The following is a 20,804-nucleotide window of genomic DNA, read 5'->3' as shown; positions in this document are numbered from 1 at the left end:
TGCACAAGTAATCGATTCCAAATTAGTATAGAGGTATGTAGGGTAAAATGATAAGATGGTGGAAGTCCATGTAATATGATTTTTATCGACTTAGCTATAATCTTCGATGCTTACTACAAGATTTTTGCTTTAACATATCATAATACGAATGTAATCGAGACCGAAACACTGATACGGCTATGCTCCCAAACCTTGTCTCTGATTGTAATTATTGCGTTGACCAACTTTGATGCGGATGGGAATAAAAAGAGAAGCTGGAACAGATTAATTATATCATAAATCAAGTTATGCCGATAATTTATTTCGAAGGGGCAGCCGCCTAGCACGTCATCATCAAGAACGTTAGCAACGAAATAAAGTTGAAACGAACATCATACGTATATTTAATGGGTCATGAACGAACTGCTCCAAAGAGATAATTAGCTGGGCTTGTAATGGGCGGAATAAATCTGATTTACTGGACTTAAAGTTGCGATACGTATGGCTAGTTAAACTTTGATACATGAAAAGTCTAGCAAGCAATATAAGAAGGCTGCATGAGTTTCATGTAGGTTATCCAGTTTTGGCTTCTGTTTCGTCTTTTGGAATTATTTTGTACGAATTGATAGGAAGCATATTTTTGTACTGAATGAAATATTCATCACGATGATTGATATTATTCTTGTCCAATTAATGGATTCAATGAAAAGAGGATAAATCATAAAAAGGCATGGTATGAATTTCCCGGCATCGTTCAAACATTGCCAAACGAAACATTTCGAGCGTGCCTTTGCTGAAGGTCACCGGATTTTCATCTACCCTGGAGATCCAATTGAGACACTGTTAAACTTTTCCGGTCCCGCTTTATCGGAAAACCACTTATCGAGCAGCCTCTCAAAGTTGTTCATAAATATTTCATCGTAAAACCTTTTGAACTGTCTGGTTCGGTGCCTGAATAATCACTTAAGAGTTAACATCGAAGAGTTTTCCTTCTGCCCGACCGACCAGCGACGACGTAAACTTACCGGATTCGATCAATTTGAATTTATCCTCTGTACACCACCCACATTTCGGTTTCGGGAAAGCAACCAAAAACAGATCGAAAATTATAAGTGGCTGTTTCGTAATGGTCAAAATACCAGGAAACTCCAACGTTATTTAAACGGGAGCAAAACTGTGCAACCACATTTTTCTCCAGAATCTTTGGCAAGACTTTCGTCCGGTAGTGTGGCGTCATCATCATTGAGCTTCATGGACCCAACTCAGCCAGCCGAAAGCAGGAAACGGGCAATATCATAACTTGTGCCGGGCCCGATTTCGGAAAATATTGACTTTTCCCATTCAAGTGTGTTCCCTTGCTTGGACTCATTTTCCGGAATTTATTTGCTCAAAGCAAATGGCTCGAACTTTACATTAGCTGTTGAAGAGTTGTTTTCATTGCCATTCTCCGATGCTCGTTCAAACCAACAAGCCGCCCGTAATTATTGCCAATGATGCTACCGAGAGCAGTTTTGGTTCGAAAGGGCATTGGCAAAAATTGTTCTCGAATTTGCCGGAACTGTCTGTTTGTGGTAAAGAAACAAATTTTAAACGGAAATTATGGGAATCTAAGGAATTTGGATCATGAACTCATTTAATACTGAATTTGAAATGCTTTTTTGCCGTACCTACATCGATTTTAAAAATAATAAATTCAAGAAACCTTGAATTCAGTTGAATTTAACCTTCTAAAACACCATTTGTTCTTGCTGACAAATGTACAGAAGCTTTTATTCTACGAAAAACGTTATAGATTTTTTATAATTTTGAATCACGTTAAGACTGACTGATACTTACATTTTTGCATAATTTTCATTTCAATTGTTCCACAAATAACTGAGATAATTCAAATCATAAGAACAATCTTCGAATTGTTTTTTCTGATTTCCCAGCCCCACTTTAAGACGGCTTCTTCACCTTTGCCAAACTTTTTTTTCATTTTTTTCAACAAAAAAAAATTCTTAAAAAAGTTAACCCTCATCAGTCCCTGAAATTTTTACCTGTTACAGTCCCTAGATTGTCAATTTGACACTCCTGACTAAAACCACTATATCTTTCTTGTTTGTTAAGCAATTTTTAAAGTTTTGGAAAGATCGTAACATAACTCAAATATGTTTCTCAGACAATATTCAGCTACAGTACTTCAGTTTTCCGTTATTCAAAGTGTAAGAAAAAAAATCCGAAAAAACATGCTTCGGAAAAAGATTGTAGATCGGCAACGGAATGCTAAAATAATTCACTTAGTTTTCAAGAAAGCTGATGATAGAAGCTTACGTTGCACATGCACATAAGAAAATAATGTTTTGAAATATTTTAAGATCTTCGGCACAAAAAATGTATAAAAATGAACCGTCAAATTTATTTTAATCACACTGGATAAATTTTTGAAAAGAGGAATAAAAAGTTGACGTAATCTGGCTTATTATTGCATTTTTAGATTGTAGAAATACGTAGCACAGAATTTTTGCTTTGGAAGCTGTTTTTCGAACCTTTTGTCAGTTTGCAATTTTCTATTTTGCATTGAATTTTGAGTTTATATCAATAAATAATAAAAAGTAAATTTCTAAAATCTAAAGATGAAAAATTGTGTGAAATTTAGTCAGTTTTTCAATTTTTTTTTCAAAATTTATCTGGTATTATTTGAACAATCTTGATGGTTTATTGATTGAAAAGTTCTATTTTTACACCACTTTTAACCTTTTTTGTGGTCATAATCTTAAAATTTTTCAAAAAAATATATTCTCATAGGCAACGTATAGTTTCTCACTTGCTATGTAAGTTTATTCGTACTCTAAGTTTATATTTATAAATAATTATTTTCAATCAGGGCCGGATTAAGCCATCGGGGGGCCCGGGCCAATTTTTCTCGGGGGGACCCTATAATTCGATTTTTTTTTTCAAATGCTACCCAGAAAATAAAAAAAAACCTTTTAAACGTGTAAAAAAACTGGAATTCAGTATACTAACTTCAAATAGCTATGTTGTCAGCGAAGAAAATAGTTTCTGGTATTTTTAAATAAAAATTGGTAATCAATCACTTGCGAACATTGCGGAAGAGTTTAGAAATTTCTTAGAAATGAAAACTCTGATTTATGCTGCAAAATGCAAAATTTAATTCTCATTTTTTTAAACCCTTATCACCAACTAAAATTCTCTAATTTAAAAAAATGACCGGATTGATATTTAATATGATTTTCATATTATCATTGACCGTTTGGTTTGTGCTTATTCGAGAAATGTTAACCTAATGACAATTAGGAAGTATCATGAAGATTTGAAACATAGAAAACAAAATTTAAAAAAAAAAATAAACTTCTTAATTAAATCCACATTCCACAGAGATACAGATATAAGAGTTTAAGAATTCAAACTTTATCTTACACTATATTTAAAACCAAAATTCAGTGTCTCAAATCTTAATCATAATTTCAAATGTTATGAGAAACAAATATCAATTAAATTAAAAAAAGAAGAGATGAAAAGTTACAATCAGAGCAAAAGCAGAAATTGCTAAAGCAAAAGCAGAGATGTGAATTTAAATTCTTTGTTTTTTAAATCACAAAAAAAATCTTTTCATGAGATGTTTTTGAATGTGATTCTCATCGGATAATTTTTTTTTAAAATTGTTATTCTAAATGTGACAAAAGTTTCATTCGATGCCCCAAAGCCAAAGGGGTATTAGTGCAAAAAAGATCGGTTGAAAAAAAATTGAGAATAAAGATTAAATGTTTAAAAAACAGAATCAGTTATCATTGAAAAAAAAATCAGATAAGGAATCAAAATCAGTTTAGTTTCTGAAGCAAAGATCCTGAATTTTTAAAATTCAGAAAAATGATAAAACTGAACTTCAGTAACTGAAGAAACAACACAAGCTTTGAAAATGCCAAATGAATTGAATCTGGAAAAAGATAAGATTAAGTTCATAAAAATATTCATATAAAGAAAATCACTCAATGATTAGCAACTCAACTATGAGATCGTTTTTATGATAATTTGAGAATGATCATTTGGAAAATGATATGCTGAATTCAAGATATTCATTTCATTAGATGATAAAATATTGGTTAAATCAGTTGAAAAAGTTCCTATACAAATTTCAAGTCTAAGACAGAAATTGGGATGGAAATTTAATAAAGCAACCCTGTACTATCGATTGGTCTAATTTAAGCAACTACAGTTTTTTTTTAGATTTTCCTTTCAAAAATAGGGAGGGAAAAGGGTTAAGAATTTAAAAACAAAATGTACAGAATATCGTAAATGATATTTTTCGATAAAAAATTAAAATATGCGGTGTTTTGCCTCATATTCATCTTAATTTTTTTTTCGAATTCAGTTTTACCCAGAAGATTTTGACATTCTCAGCTCGCAAAATGTGGGAGAGTTCCTTCACTGGGGGGCCCCCTTAACTTTTTAAGACAATAAAATAATCTAAATATTATTTCATAGGGGCCCTCTAGTTTTTATATTTCAAGTTTTCATTCAGATTTTCGTATTTTGATTTCTTTTCGTGGATTTGTAGTAGTATGATTAAAGTATTGTTAAAACTGTTTTTACCCTTAGGGGGCCCCCTGAGCCGGGGGGCCCGGGGCAATTGCCCCTTTTGCCCCCCCTTTAATCCGGCCTTGTTTTCAATATTAGTATTTTTCATAAGATCAATAATGGATCTCTTAAAAGGAATATTTTTCGACTGAGATTCATTTAAACAAAAAGTGTCATATTTTAACTTCAGCTTTCTTGGACATTTAGTGATTTTTTCTAGCATTCCGTAGCTGGTCTACAGTTTTTAAAGATAATATTTTAAGATTTTTTTCTTGGAGTTTGAATAACCGAAACCTGAAGTATTGTAGGTGGAAATAATCTTTTAAACATATTTTAATTACGTTACGAGGTTTCTAAATCTATAAATTTTATAAAAAGCGGTTTAGAAACAAGAGAGATATAATCGTTTTAAGCGAGGAGTTTCAAATTTCCATTCAAGGTTTGATTAGAGAGATTTTTATTGGGCTTTTAGGGTGCGTCCATAAAAAGGTGATGATGCAAAATCAAATATTTAAACAATCAATTTAAAGTTCTCGAAGATTTTTTTTATGTAAATGCACCCGAAAAAAGTTATATGTCGCCAGACCTCCAATAATGCCATATTTACACTCAAGACCGGATTGGGATTAATAAGGAAAAATTTTAATTTTTCAAAGTACAAAGAGTTTTCAATGACCCTTGATCTTTGGATTCCATCTGAATCTGTATCTATGACAACCTTTCAAACACAAGAAGGAATGGTAACACTGAGCACGTTTCCCAAAACCAGTATTCGGTATTTCTTGTTTGCCAAAACCGGTTAAGCCGGTATTCAGGGCTTATTTCAAAACGAACAACAAAATTTGGAACAAAATAAATTTTAAGAAAAAAAAGTGCATTTTTTAAACTTAAACAAGTGATAAATCCAAAACTCACATAAACAAGTGGTAATCAGCTTATTTTTATTAAACCATCATCAAATTGTAATTGTTTTTATTTTTATCGAAGTTAAGAACTGTAAAATAAACTTCAAATCATGTTTTTCTTTATAATTATCGTTACTGAGGTCACGAACAATGTGAGAGATTTGTTATCAAAACCATCATTTTTTCATCAACCGTTTGTAAAATTTGTCTCGGGAACATTGGAAAATTTTTGGAAAATATAATGCACTTGATGATATTTCAAACACTTTTGCAACAGACTTTTTTCTCTGAAAGACAATAAATTAAAAAATGGTTTCAGTGATAATAATATATGTGCCAAGATAAGCATTCCAGGATAATTTCCCACGTAGTTGGGCAACTCATTTAAAATTATCAATTTTAACCATTCAAATCGCTTAAAACCACTTAAAACAATTGTTTTGCTCATTTCGATGGAAGGAACTCTTAAAAAAAAGTTTTTGGAGGCAGAAATGAAAACTAAATTTGGGTTTTTTTTAAATACTCTATATAAATAAAAATGGGCAGAATCCGGCCAGTTCTTCACTATATCCGGACATCCGAATCGGACTTATCTCACAAGATTTATTAAAAACTGTTCAAGCTTGGATAAATATGAGCAATCTGATATGCTTATTCAAAGATAAAATTTTGAAACTCTTAATTTTTATCTTATGCACCGAATCATGTATACCGTCATACAAAACCATACCGTCATACAAAAACTATCAAACCTTCAGTTTTGACAAATCCATTGAAAGTGAAAAGAGACACAACGATTTCTAAGTGGTTTATAGACTCACTCTAATATTTGAAAAATGCTTCGAATTTCAGGGTGCATTTTCGAAGATCCCTTTCATTCTAAAAAGAATCTTGAAACAAATTTTGTAAGGGCTGAAATGCTTAAAATTATCTTGGGGCAAAAAAGCTAAAATTTTGTTTGTATATATTTATGGTTTTTTACCAATTCCAAAAATACCGGTTTTTGAAAAACGTTAATCCGGTTTTCGGTATTGGGTGAAAATAAACATTAATAGTGGAAAGTGGGGTATTGTGGGCCATTTTTTTTCGTTGTTTTGTAATATCTCTGTTGCTTATATAAGATAAAATAACAAAGATAAATGGTATGGTTTCCTACCAGGCCCGTGCGAAGGACCCGCTCATGGGGGGGAGGGGGTTTGTGGTGCTGGGGTTTCAAAACTCAAGATCAAGATTTTTAAAGTTTTGATCAATTGCTCTATCCGGCAAGTCATCAGTAAGTTATTTAAAATGATGTTCTTTATTCTGAACTGGACATTGGTTGAAAAATAAATAATAAATACTAAGTAGTCAAATTTACAAATCTAAGATCAATAGTTCCAAAAACACAGAAAACGAATGCGATTTAAAATTGTGAATTGAACCACAGTTTAAAGCTTCGGACATACGACTAATAAACATAAAATTCATGAATTTAACCCAGATTAAAAATGAATTTAAATCTGAATCCTAAATTGAATTTCAGACCAGATAAGAGATTAATCACGATTTAAAATTGTTCACTAAAACAATTGTAATAGCTGCTTAATAATCGTCTTTATCAACATTTATTTTCTTCATATTCAATTGAAGGTTTGATTGAAAAATTCCGCTGTAATATTTTAAATTTGAAGAAATGTTTGATAACGATTTGAAATGTAAAATCTTGGTTAGGAAAAAAAATCTATATTGAACTTGAGAAAATTTATTTGAAACACATACCAAGTTGATGATTAAATTTAATTTAATGCAAAGAAAAATATCAATTTTTTTCCAAGTGTACCAGTGATCAAAATCAGAGATTACATAATTTTTCATACTCAAATCTGTCCAGCTATCAACCAAAAAGGCTGAAATTGTTTATTTTGAAGTACACAATCATTGATTCATACATTTATAGAACAACATGTTCAGTTAATCATTAAAGGTGTCTTCTACTAAAGTGCTGGTTCTGAAAATGGGTAATTTCATGAATGATTAATAAGAAACTTATAAAAAAAATAAATTCGATATTTTTTTTGTTAATATTGAAAACACAAGGAAAATACTGATTTAATTAACGTTGTGCATTAAAATTAAGCTTTAAAGTTGTTACTTCGAATAATTTTGAAATTTTCATTGATTTTGAAAATCATGAACGATTAAAAAAAGATTATTTAAAATTATAAAATTAAGTAACCGGCAATTGGTATTCTGAGTCCTCTTAGTTCCTAGAAAGGACAAATGGTAGAAACTATGTGTTTCTTTTAAAAAAAATTAGACTATTCAGCTTATTATGTTTTCAGAACACAAATACTTGGTATTGTAAAACAATGAAAAACTAAAAGAGACATTTAAAAAGATACGTTTCTAGGATTTGGATGATGATATGGATTTAATAAGTTAAAATATAAATCAGTTCAAAGTGAAACCAAATAATCATTGTTAACTGATGCTCTATTTGCTTAATTTAATGTTTAAAATTTTTGGCAAAAAGTCAAAAAAGAAATTCTTAAACGATTTTTGCCTATTCTCAAAAGTGATTTCAAAAACAAAAGGTTTTTGACAAAAACCTCATTGTACATTTGGATTCAGGATATACAAATAATTCAAAATCAGCTCATAGTTTTTCATTCAGTTACACTTTTTAATTAAATCCGAATTTCTGACAAGTTTGTTAACACTTATTTTTAAACACCTTCTGAGATCAAGTGATTTCCCGGTAAATTCATTTTTTTCCTGAAATTTTTACTTGGAAAAACTCTCCATGGAGGGGGCGGGGGTTAAACTTCTAACCCTCCCCCCTCCCTCCGTTCGCAAGGCTTTGTTTCCTACATTCCAAACGTATCATTTGATTGAAAATTAATTTTTTTAAGCTCTGACTGTTAAAAAAAAATATTTTTTTTTTATTTAAAAAAATGTGGGAAGGCATAGGCTATCGAATCTTAAATGACCAAATATCTATGCCTGATGCTGCAAAATTTCACCCAAAACTGTAATTTCATTATTAATATTGTAATACTAAAGCAATATCAGGTGAGGAAAGAAATTAGAGAGTTTTGTATAATCCAATTGATTCAAAGATCTGGTTCGCGTACGTCAAAGTTTAAGTTTAAGTTCGTTTCTATCGCGTTCATTACGATTGATAGAAAATTTCCATAACTCTTCATTAGGCATCAGAAAACTACATAGATTAGATAAATGTGTTAAAATTACCGTCAACTGGGCAAACTTTGATCAACATGAATTTTTTGCTGATAATTATCAACTAAGTCTGAAGTTAAAATTTTGAAATCTGTTTTCTACGTTTGAAAGCCTATAAAATGAGTTTCAAATAGTTTAAGTTTGGTTTGTATTGGAGATGTTTCTGAATTACTTAAAATGTAGTTTTGAAGTTTTAAAATATCTGTTTTTTTGAAGACTCACAGACAAACATCTCTCCTGATAAAGTTATAGCATTTAAAAGCAAATGGGTTGTTTGATATGAAAGTTTAACTTTTTTCCTTTATATAGGTATAGTTTTAAAGTTATTTTTAAGGTCATTAGGGTAAATGTACCCGACCTTGGCACCTAAGGCATGGTTTATCCTTTTTTTCAACATTCCAACCTTCCTGTTGAGTGCCCCATACAACATCCTTTGAAGAATTTACTTGCTTACTTGCTTAGAGTTCAACAAAAATATGTTTTCTCTATGGAAGTTTCATTAATGTGAGCAAAATGCATGCAAAGTACTCACTGCGGTGCTCAAATTACTTGGCCGCCGTACCAATTGTTTGCCGTTTCGATGATCCGATTCTTGGCCACCAGAAATGTGCAATAGATCTTTACCAACAATGCTCAATTGACAGTAAACAGAATCGTTGGCTATTCTGAATATAAAGCCACTGACAGAATGACGTCAGCTGAGCATAAAGTTCTATGTGACGATGGAACACCGGGCTTCACTCATACAACAAAAAGGCTATCGAAAACATTGATGGAATTTGGTTGGAAGGGAAGCACAAAATAAGCTTTTATGTCAAAAAGTCGGAAGTCCAGAATTTCCGCAATTTTTTTTTTTATTTTTAAAACTTTAAACTGTTTACTCAATTAAACAAAGTGATGATTATAAACACCTCAGATTGTTTCAGAATCTTTGTGTATGAACAAGAATCGTTGGTTTATGAATGACAACCAAACCTTCATCAGGGGAACCGATTCAGAAACGAATTATGTCCACGAGTGGTTTGAACTTTCTCTTTTTTATGAACATTAAATCCCTTTGATGAAATCTAAACTAACGTATTTTGTAAGCAAATTTTTTAAACTGAGCACTTCAATATGTATACAGTAAGTTACTTATGATACTTATGATAAAATCTGAATAAAGCCAATCAATCTAGGAAAAGTATTTCAGATGGCATGGGCTTATCTAGACTTGCCCATGTTTTCAACGTAGAGTTAAAAAAAAAAAAGTTGATGTGATCCAGCTGCCAGAATATTGAGGTAAAATATCCGTATCTGGCCCCGATTGATTCACATTCCTCGATTTTTTTTAAAAAGATTTCACAGTTCATAATTTTTGCGAAGTTTTTTGAGACAATTTCATCAAAATAAAAATCAAATATAACTTGAACGGGAGTAATACTGAAAGTATTGAGCCGTTTCAAATAAACGAATTATTAAAAAAACGACTTGAACGTGGTTGTTGTGAAAGTGGTATTGTAACGTTGAATTTAAATATCTTATTTTGAACTTTTCTCATCGATTAGATTTTTCCAAATTTAAAAAAAAATGCTAAGATTTTCTCATTTTTTTTTTTAGAGAATTTCCTGACTTGAATGCTAACTGGACAAATTCAGGAATGCTAAGCCTAACTACAGATTTATTTACGACATTTCTATGGATCTGTGCATCATGATGTGTTGTCATTTATGAATCATTGTATAAATTATTCCTTTTGAGTTTTTATAGACCATAAGGTGATAGTTAAATACTCTAGGAAACTTGCGGACTTGCGGTTGCGACACATTGTGGAGTTTGGCTTCATAAAGTAAAAAATTGAAAATTTCTTGAACGGTATTTCAAAATTTTGCCCTTTTGAATTTGTTAGCCGAGATAACGAGCTTCTAGCAAGAGCCATCTCGAATGCCCGGGGCGTTGCGCAGTGGTTTGACACTTCAAATAGATATTAGAATGTAAACCTTGCTAAAACATTTTTTAATCCGACTCACATCTAATATTTTAAGGAATAATTGGAAAGAAAACGATATTTTCCTGAACCTCCAACTTATGTTTTCAAGAAAGAAATTTGAACAAAAATCTGAAAAATTAAATTTGAGTATATGTATGGTTCCCAAGCAATAGAAAACAATTTCAAAACTCAATGAACTCAATGTAGCTTCGATTCATGGTTCCCAAATAGCGATTTTTGCATTTTCAATGCTTGGATATGACTTTTAGTGAGTCAAATCACTTATGTTCTCCAACTTATTTCGAAGCTTAAGTTGATAGAAACGGTCTTATCATGCAACCCAATTAGTATGAAAACATTTGTGCGTAGCTTTGTATGAATTTTTAGGGAAAACATCAGCCCAAAAATATCTCTTTCATGAACATGTATTTTTTCCAGCTTCCAACACTGGTGGTGTATTTCGATTGAAGTTGCATGCCAAGAAAAGGAACAAAATTAGTTTTAAATTTTTATTCAAAACCTAAATAAATATTCATTCTTTTGTCTTTCTAGCATTTTTTTATTTTTTGCCGAGTTTAACTGTATGCATGAGTATTTATTGCTAATTTTTCAAATGAATGTTTGCGTTTGAAAACGCATGTGAATTTAGTAGTTGCACTAGAAAGGTGAGTTCATCTGATTTTCATACGTAAATGTTTGCCCTTAAATGTAGGAGAGAATGAGGATACTTGATCCCTGGGGATACTTGATTCCTTAGCTATATCTCGAAACTGGAATGTCTTACAAAGATCAAATGTTCTAGAAAAATGTGCCAAAATGAGCAAAATAACAATGCTTGTAGTTTAAAAATTTTTAACAAAATAATTGTTTGAGTAATTGAACATTGTTTGAAAAATTTCACAAAATGTAACTTGAAGATCTTTTTTCATCACTTTAAAATGTTCCTTACATGGGAAAATTATGACAAAAATATTTGTTCCAATATATCAATCGTTTGAGCGTAAAATGAACTTCATAATGCCATATTTTCAAAGCAATGGAAAACTTTCAACTTTTTTCTGAAAAAGTTTTCTAAAATGTTGATTATGGGTACAAATGATCCCCTAGAGTTGGGTACAATTGATCCCCCTTCCAAACGGCATATTCTTCTTCTGAATTGATCGTTATGATTGCTGATTACGAAATTACAAATATTTATCCAAAAACTAATATTTATCAAACAATTGTCTGAAGAAAAGAGCAAAAATAATTAATTTTCCTTTAATTATAAAAAAAATAGCGCCTTTAAGTATGCAATGTTTTTAAAGTTGAGACAAAGTTATAGAATTTTCTTCTTATGTCTGTTATAAATTGTGAAATGAGAAAAAAAATGAACAAAATAGTCAATTAACATTCTATCTTGGGGTTTTGTTAGATTTTTAAACAAGGATTAGGGCTTCCTGAATAAAAGATCAAGTCTCCTTCAAAAGGGATCAAGTCTCCCCTAACTTCAGAAAAATCGCAATTTTTTTACTCCCACGAAAACGCTTCTAGTTCATCAACGGGTTTAAGTATCGGTCTAATTTTTGGAGCATAGAAACTTGAAGTTACAAGCTGTCAGAAAATGTCAAAGACAGCGAGTTGATATTTTTTTTCCAAAAAGATATGGTGAATATAAGAAAAGGGGATCAAGTATCCCCACTCTCCCCTATGCATCAACATCGTCCATCTTTTGAGTATATTTGTTGATTCAGTCCTAACAAAAAATTACTCTTATTGATTTTTTAAGCTTTCTGAGCAGATTGGCATCAAAACAATAATTTTGAAGATGTTGGGATAAAGAGAAAACCATAGTGATCAAAGTTACCCCAAAACATGAAATCTGGTTTTGTAACAAAGATTTAGTTATTGCCACTAATATTGTTTGAATATTCTGCTATCAATGATCATACTTTATACCTATGGGTCAGTGTTAGTTGGTTCTAAAATTTGAGTAAAATTGGTTGAAGTTGGTAGAAAGTAAGCACAATCAAAAAAGTAGGGGAGAATGAGGATACTTGATTCCTTCGCTATATCTCGAAACCGGAATGTCTTACAAAGATCGAGTGTTCTAGAAAAATGTGTACTAAACAAGTTGCGTATTCCCTGAAATTATGCAATTTTTGAAAAAATTGTCGAAAACAATTCTGAAAAGCTTTTTCGAGTTCTTTTCTACATAAGTACCATCAATAAGTTATTCAGCTTAATCCAACAAGGTAGGGAAAATTAAACGAAGGATGAGAAGTTTGAAAGGGATAGCAAATCCACCTCAAAACTCTTTCTCCATAAGAATAAAGATTGTGTATGCCTCGACTCGGTGGTATTCAAGAAGAGACTTGTTCGTTCACGGCTGTATATATTAATGTATGTAGATTTCTTTTCCACATAAGCACACGCACCTTGGAAAGTGTGACGCAAGGTGGGTTACGTGCTTGCTTGAGCAAATTAATGACTGTCAGATGCTGCTGGTATGAAAGAGTGATTCATCAACAATCTTGTCTACTTTGGGTAATGCCGGTGTTTTGACGGGGATTAATCTTTCCTTTGTATGTTTACTGATGGTGTTTTAAGCTGCTCCTTAAATGCTTGCTTTTTCAAGTTGAACAATCAAATTAATCTCAGTGTCATCATATTTTATGAACATTTAGTGAAGGTGATGAGAATAAGTCCTTTAACAGCGAAGTAAAATCGAGTAGACATTTCTAAGAAATCAATTTCTGACCAACACAGTATAACACACACAAGAAAAACTTAAATATAATCTCAACAGTTCATTTGTTGAACCAAATCGAAAGTGCTGTGAAAGCATTAGAATAAATTTGGAAGTCGAAGCAAAATATTGTTCCTTTCCTGGATCAATAAACAGAAAAGTTGTCCGTATAAAATATCAATAAATCTTTATCAGTTGTCGACGACGGAAGAAACTTGCACTTGAGATAAGCTTCTCGGCAGGTTGAATCGTGACAATATAGTCTGAGAAGGCAAAAGTTCTGGGACATATTCGGTTCACAAAAGTTTGGACTGAAGACAGCATGCCGAAAGGACTCTGGGCTTTCTGGGTTTTATCAGATAAATACGAGAATTGTAGAATAAAATAAAGGACAATTGGGAAAGTTGTACTTGTTAATACAAGCTTCTTCTGATTTTTAACCAGTATGAGGAGCCAATCAATCTAATTTCTTAAAAAATCATTTCACGTTTTATGGATTCTAGATAAATCATAAAGATTTCTCCATAAAAGATATTTTACTTAAATTGTTGAATGCAACAGGCAAAAAAGGAAGAAAAAACCAAATTCTGGATCAATCATCCGTTCCCATTTGGAAATGCAACAATTTAAAAATATGACATTTCCATTGCAGATAATTATTTTCACATATTTTTTAATAACATTTGCTGGTTCATTTAACTTTTTGGAAAAATCTCACGTTCCTTGAAAAGGTTTAGATATTCTTTAAAATATATATAGCCCTTAATAATTTACCGATATGTCAGTATTTTTAATCTGTTATATTGGACTCACCGCAGTTTCTGCCCAAGAATGTGCTTATTTAATTAGTAAGACAAATCCCAAATGCAACCTGTATACCATACCGAGACCAAGGTTGCCCAATTCACAGAAATATTTATCATTTCACAGAATTTTGAGCATATTTTCATCAAAGATTCTGTGTCACAGAAAACAGAATTTTGGGAATATTCAATAAATAAAACTGATTTTTTTTAATTCACTTATTTCTTATTTCTACAATTTATGCCAATATAATTTTTGGATTTTAAGCTGTTTTGTAAAAATATGATAAGATTGGTAATGTTTATTGATATTTCTCAAGTAAAATGTAAAACAGACTCCATTTTTAATGACACAGGCAATTATACATTTTTCATCACAGAAAACCATAACAGAATTTTTGGGTAAAATCACAGGCAGTCCGAATTTTTTCGCAAAACACGGAATATTTTTTCGGCTACCTTCAATAGGACCCAATGGAGTGAATGTATTGCGTGAGTTAATATAGGTTTATTTTGGCAGAACTAGTCAATCAGGTGGGGCTTATTTATTACATGTATTTTTGGCATCCGTGTATTTACCTGGCCAGCTGGCATCTGATTAAACATTCTTAGTATAATATTCAGTTCAAAAATTTTAACGGAAAATCATTCGTGAAATTAAAATCAATGATCAATTATGAAAATCATAGGGAGTAAAATCATCCTGTTTGTATGTATTCATTCTCCTACGACTAAGAAATGCAATAAACTAATGATTAACTCACCTGTGATTTCATCATACTCGCTGACTTCACATTTGTTGCCCTTAAATCCTGCCGGACATATACAAGTTACAGCATTATCACCGATGTACCTGAAAAAACAAGAAAAAAAAACAATTTAAAAATAAAACACAAAAAAATATTTCTAAGCTGAACCATATGGCTTGTTTTACTAAAAATATTTCAATTTATTCAATTTAATCCGATCTCATGACAGTTGGCTTAGAAGGGCGGTGACTAATTTGAAATTTTTCATTTCAAGATACATTCACAAACTTATGACAAAACTGGTTGATGGCAACTCATAACATTCTCCCTTTTTTTTGCTGAAGTAGGTAGCTTAAGAGCTTTCTTTCGGTAAAAAACTTTATATGGGTGGCACCGACAATAATCATGTAAAATTTCAAAAAACCGACATTTTTTAATTGGTCCCAAGAATTAATAAGTGAAAAATTTCAGAGCGACTCCAGTTTATTTAGAGGAACGTCAAAGCACTCAATGCTACGATTTTTAACCATGAAACATTAATAACGGGATGAATAAAGGAAATAGGGAAAATAGTAACTTTGGTTATGAAATAATTCGCAACTAACTTCGAACCTCATCTGTGTGGTGGCGGCTTATAGAATACTACCACTGGGATACTGGTCCACGTCGTAAAAGGCGACTTATCCAGTACTTCCCATATGCGTTAGTCATTCTTCAAATGCGACTATCACATTGGGAGGGGGGAAACCTTGGCTTGATTCCAAGCCAAGTTTCTTCAGGGAGGATTCACCAATTGTGCTTATTGCTATTAATGCGCATGCACGAGTTGTATTCTCCTAAATTTAGTAAACACCCGCTTCAAGGTGGTTCTGTGCCTTCGGGCCCCAAAGTGGGGGTACGAGGGTGTATAATAATCCTATCTTAAGCAGAACGTTGTTAAGGTCTGCACTATAGCCAGTCACTGGTGCAAAGGGCCGTATTTTTCCTGGCAACTCGTGGGATTCTGATTATACACACGATTTTAAAATTTTCATCCTGTATGGGATACCCCGCTTCATGCGTCGATATGAAGGTACAGAGGTTCTTGTGTGTGATGGAAATATGTGTGGAATTCTTTGATAGAAATGCTTTCTATTAAGGTTGCACAGAGAAATCTGCAGCACAAAAGAACCGCTACACTGAACTTATGTCGTTTAATCCTTAATGGAACTGCATCAATCGCCTTGGTCCAAGAACCCTATTTCCGAAATGGAACTTTTTACTTAGGGAATTTGCTCAAACCAAACTTTACTGTGTTCAGTGTAATTGGAATGACTAATGCCCGAATAATGCCTCGTGCATGTATATTGATAAACAATTCTTTAAATGCAACACTTATACCCAATCTAACAACAAGAGATATTTGCGTCGTTCAGGTTTCGCTGCCTGATAGAAAATACGTCTACTGTTCAGCATACTCACCATATGAACAATCATCCCCTACGGATGATTTAAAAAATGTCATTTCATTCTGTGAATCACAAAATATACCTCTTGTAATTGGCTGTGATGCCAATGCCCATCATTTTGTATGGGGTAGCTCAGATATCAATCTGAGAGGCTTAAATTTAATGGAATATTTAAGCAGCACTGATTTAGAAATTCTAAATGTAGGAAATAAACCAACTTTTGTTAGGTGTGACAGAGAAGAGGTGATTGACATCACACTTTGTTCTAGAACAATTTCTCAGGAAATTTCAAATTGGCATGTGCCTAACGAAGAATCGATTTCTGACCACAGGTTTATCTATTTTGAACACTCAGGTGAGTTTTTAGAAACAATTACATTCAGAAACCCAAGAACAACTAATTGGGACCTATATTTGGAGCATATTGCTGTTAAGTTTCATGGATATACACCTGAAATTACTACTCCTTCTGAGTTGGATGAAGTGGTTGCAAAAACCACCGAAATTATTTTAAATTCTTATGAAGAAGCGTGTCCCTAACGAACGTTGAAATTCAACAAAAACAGTACACCATGGTGGAACTCAAATCTCAGTAAATTACGAAAAAACTGCAGACGCTCTTGGAACCGAAGGCGCACGGAAGGTTTTGATGCTTTCAAGTTGGCTCGCAGAGCTTACCGGAAAGCAACAAGAGCTGCCGAACGCTCAAGTTGGCAGAGCTACTGCACAAACATTTCAGGCTTGCACGAAGCAAGTAGGTTAAATAAAGTCTTAGCCAAATCAAAAGATTATCAGGTTTCATACCTTAAAACCCCTAGTGGTGATTATACATCAAACGACGAAGAAACATTAAGTTGTCTATTCAATACTCACTTTCCAGGATGTGTTGATCAAGATTCATCGATAGAGCCTGAGTTCTTTTCTGGAAGTCTAGATTCCTAGCATTTTGCTCGGAAAATAGTTACTACAGAATCGATCAAATGGGCAATCGATGGTTTTGCTCAATACAAATCTCCTGGAAGTGACGGTTTATTTCCAGTTTTGCTTCAAAAAAATTTCGATCATTTCAAACACATATTAAGAAAAATAATGATAAGCAGTTTTGCTCTTGGATATATTCCTAAACTTTGGCGGCAGATAGCCGTAAAATTCATCCCTAAAGGGGGACGATCATCATACGACGAAGCCAAAAGCTTCCGTCCTATTAGTCTAAGTTCATTTCTATTAAAAGCACTTGAACGTTTAATTGATCATCATATCAGGCAAGAATGCCTTGTCCAACATCCGCTTAATGCGACACAACATGCATACCAAACAGGAAAATCAACATTAACTCTTCTGCACAACGTAGTACATAATATTGAAAATAGTTTTTCACAGAAAGAATCATGTCTAGGAGCATTTCTAGACATCGAAGGAGCATTTGATAATGTTTCGTTTACATCAATGATGGATGCGGCACTACTTCATGGAGTGCCTAGTGTTATAACTAACTGGATTAGCGCAATGCTAAGTAACAGGAATCTTCATTCGTCTTTAAGACAGGCTTCAATAACAAAAGTTAGCACACGTGGTTGCCCACAGGGAGGTGTACTATCACCTCTTTTGTGGAACCTAGTTGCAGACGGCTTGTTGAGAAAACTCAATGACCGTGGAATACCAACCTATGGATTCGCAGATGATTATCTTCTGCTGGTAAGAGGTTTGTGCATAAGCACATTATTTGATATAATGCAACAAGCTTTGCGCTCTGTTGAACGATGGTGTTCTCATGTAGAACTGTCAGTTAATCCTCTAAAAACTAATATTGTATTATTTACTAAAAAACGTATCACCCGCGGGGTGCGCCCTCTGCTGTTTTATGGTTCCGAAATCACCGTGTCTGATCAAGTTAAATATTTGGGTGTCATTCTTGACTCCAAATTAAACTGGTCTGATCACATCGAATTCAGAATCAAAAAAGCATGCATGGCCTTCGGACAATGCCGACGTGCAATCGGAAAAAACTGGGTACTCAAACCCAAACATATTCACTGGATTTACTCCACAATAGTAAGACCAATTCTGGCCTATGGGTTTCTAGTGTGGTGGCAGAAAGGAGAAGTTGCAACAGTTCGGACTAAACTAAATCACCTTCAAAGAATGTGTCTTTTGGGGATGTCCGGATCGTTCACTACAACTCCTACTGCAGCACTAGAGGCTCTGTTTTCTATCAAACCTCTACACTTGTTCCTAAAACAGGAAGCCTTCTCATGTGCTTTTCGTCTACAGGCAGTTGGTCTCTGGCTGTCAGGAAATATCGAAAGATCATCGAGTCATACAAATGTGTGACCTGAATTAGTTAGATTAAACAAGTTTAATCTAGCGCCAAACGATTTAACACTCTCGAGTAGTTTTCCCTACATGGGGTTCAAAGTCAAATTTCCTTCTCCTCAAGAATGGTTATCAGGTTTCGTAGAGGACCAAATGTCCTCTCATATTTGTAGCAAGCTACAGTTATTTAGAATTAGCTACCCAACATTTCACTCGAGCAGAACACCAAATATTTAGAGTGCAGGTTTATAACGCCTTAATTGCCACTATCTGACAAACCACCTCCCACCTGGGTGGAATTGCATCGCCGATGAAAGCATCAGAGCGCAAGTTTTCTCTACTTCGCAGCGAGCTTTCCCTTTGAACAATCGGGACTTGAATTGTTAAAAGGGAAGAGAGAGTTTCGGGAGAAAGCCGAACTATCAGGAAAATATGAATTGGTTAAGAGAATATGTCGGGGAACTTCGTAAAGTATTCGCTTTACGCAGTTCCGTTTTGAAAATGAATAGACAGCTGCAATTTTCTGAAGACCTGGAGCAGTTCGATCATTTGGTCTGAAATCGTGGATTGAGTCAGGTGTGTGGCTAGAGTTTCGATAAGTAGAAGGTAAAACGTGAGGTGTTTTTTATGGGAAAGGGATCACTAACTGGTTCTGGCCTAGATTTTAGGGTCATACGACAGGCTGTGGAAAGAAACCGTCGCAAACCATTCGCAACAACCGATTTGCGAAAAAGGTAAAAGTTTGTGGGAGGGAAACGTGCACACAATAATCCCTTACGGTTTCTTCAAAAGGTTTCCTTGCGAGAAGGAGGCGACAAGCACCCGACGTACGCAGCGACAACACTTTCCCCTGGCTCACGGAACAACAAAATTCACCACGCAGACCAACTTTTCCGGAGCAAACCCCGCCGGAAATCCGGACTCCGTCAACATAGTCCGGAACCCCCTGCTTAATTTCGAATTCGCCTACAACAACCACGGAACTCGAAATTCAACGGAAACGCCCGTAAAAAATTAGTTTCCCACCATCGTCGCAGACTCGATGAAGAAGGCCAGCACAACAACATCTGGGTTCGACATCGAGCGACAACACCACTAGGTTCCGCTAGAGCGGAAGCAACAACAACATCACCAAGTCGCCTGATTTCCCGATGAGCCGGTAGCAAACGACACCGAAACAGCCTGCATCAACAATACATCCAATAACAGATGCCGTAAGTACCCTTCCCTCATTATGTTTATGCGCATAAATTTGGGTGGGTACTGAATTGTGTACCGTTTTTCGGGTCGTTGACCCCATTGTAAACTAATGCCGTAAGGGATATGCACGACCACTATACTTTTACCCCTCCACCAAACCCGAACGATTGCTAGCAGCCCGCAGCACCACCAGCTAATGTGGTCGAGCGGTTAGAGTGACAACCGAAAAATCTCCAACTTCCCAAAGAACATGAGTTCAAATCTCGAAATGGAATAAAGTTTTTGTCGAGGAAATAATTTTTTTTGGAAGATTTTTTTTAATAAACGGTGGAATGCCCTAAAATCGAAGCCTTATCTTTTATTGAAAACTTTCCTGTTTAAGGCATTTCACGTTTTATAGCGGTTTTTTTTTAAGGAGAGCGTTGGACTCCACTTGTTTCCAACTCACATCGGACTTGAAAAGCGACTAAGATTGGGTGGTCGGCAGACGCTCAACTGCTGATGCTAAGCGGCGATGTCAGATCTTTTTTGCCGACCTGATTTATTTTGGTGATTAAATTTAAGTTTTCCTAATCTTTTGGAGTTTTTTCGAAGTTCTTGACGCCTTTGGCGGAGTACTTTCTAACTTTTGGGGAACGGTCGTTCAGGAAAAGATAAGCAGAAGAAGGAAAAACTCGCCCTTTGGTGGGTCTCATTGGCCGGGCAAACCATAACCAGGCTAACGGTCTCCTCAGGGAGTGGCGCATTAAGCCGTTAGCAAAACCTGCACATTTTCCGAGGATAGGTCTCGCCTTACATATTGTATTCTATACTGACGGTTCATTATCAAACGGCCGTGCAGGTGCAGGAATTTACTGTTACGAGTTGAACATAGAATATGCTCAACCTCTAGGAAAATATTGTACAGTCTTTC

General features: G+C 34.0%; 1 protein-coding gene across 1 annotated transcript in view; it reads right to left on the bottom strand.

The window, feature by feature from the left end:
* The window catches only part of LOC129742053 (fibropellin-1-like), a 120,642-nt gene that overhangs the window by 31,143 nt on the left and 68,695 nt on the right, over nt 1–20,804 (bottom strand). Inside the window, exon 3 of the mRNA XM_055733900.1 lies at nt 14,946–15,034. Coding sequence (XP_055589875.1) covers nt 14,946–15,034 — 89 coding nt within the window. The remainder of the gene's footprint in view (nt 1–14,945; nt 15,035–20,804) is intronic.

This window comes from Uranotaenia lowii, chromosome 2 (assembly GCF_029784155.1).
Source record: "Uranotaenia lowii strain MFRU-FL chromosome 2, ASM2978415v1, whole genome shotgun sequence".
In the NCBI taxonomy this organism is placed as follows: Eukaryota; Metazoa; Arthropoda; class Insecta; order Diptera; family Culicidae; genus Uranotaenia; species Uranotaenia lowii.
Note: the sequence above shows the minus strand (reverse complement) of the source record. Positions and strands in the feature narration are given on the sequence as shown.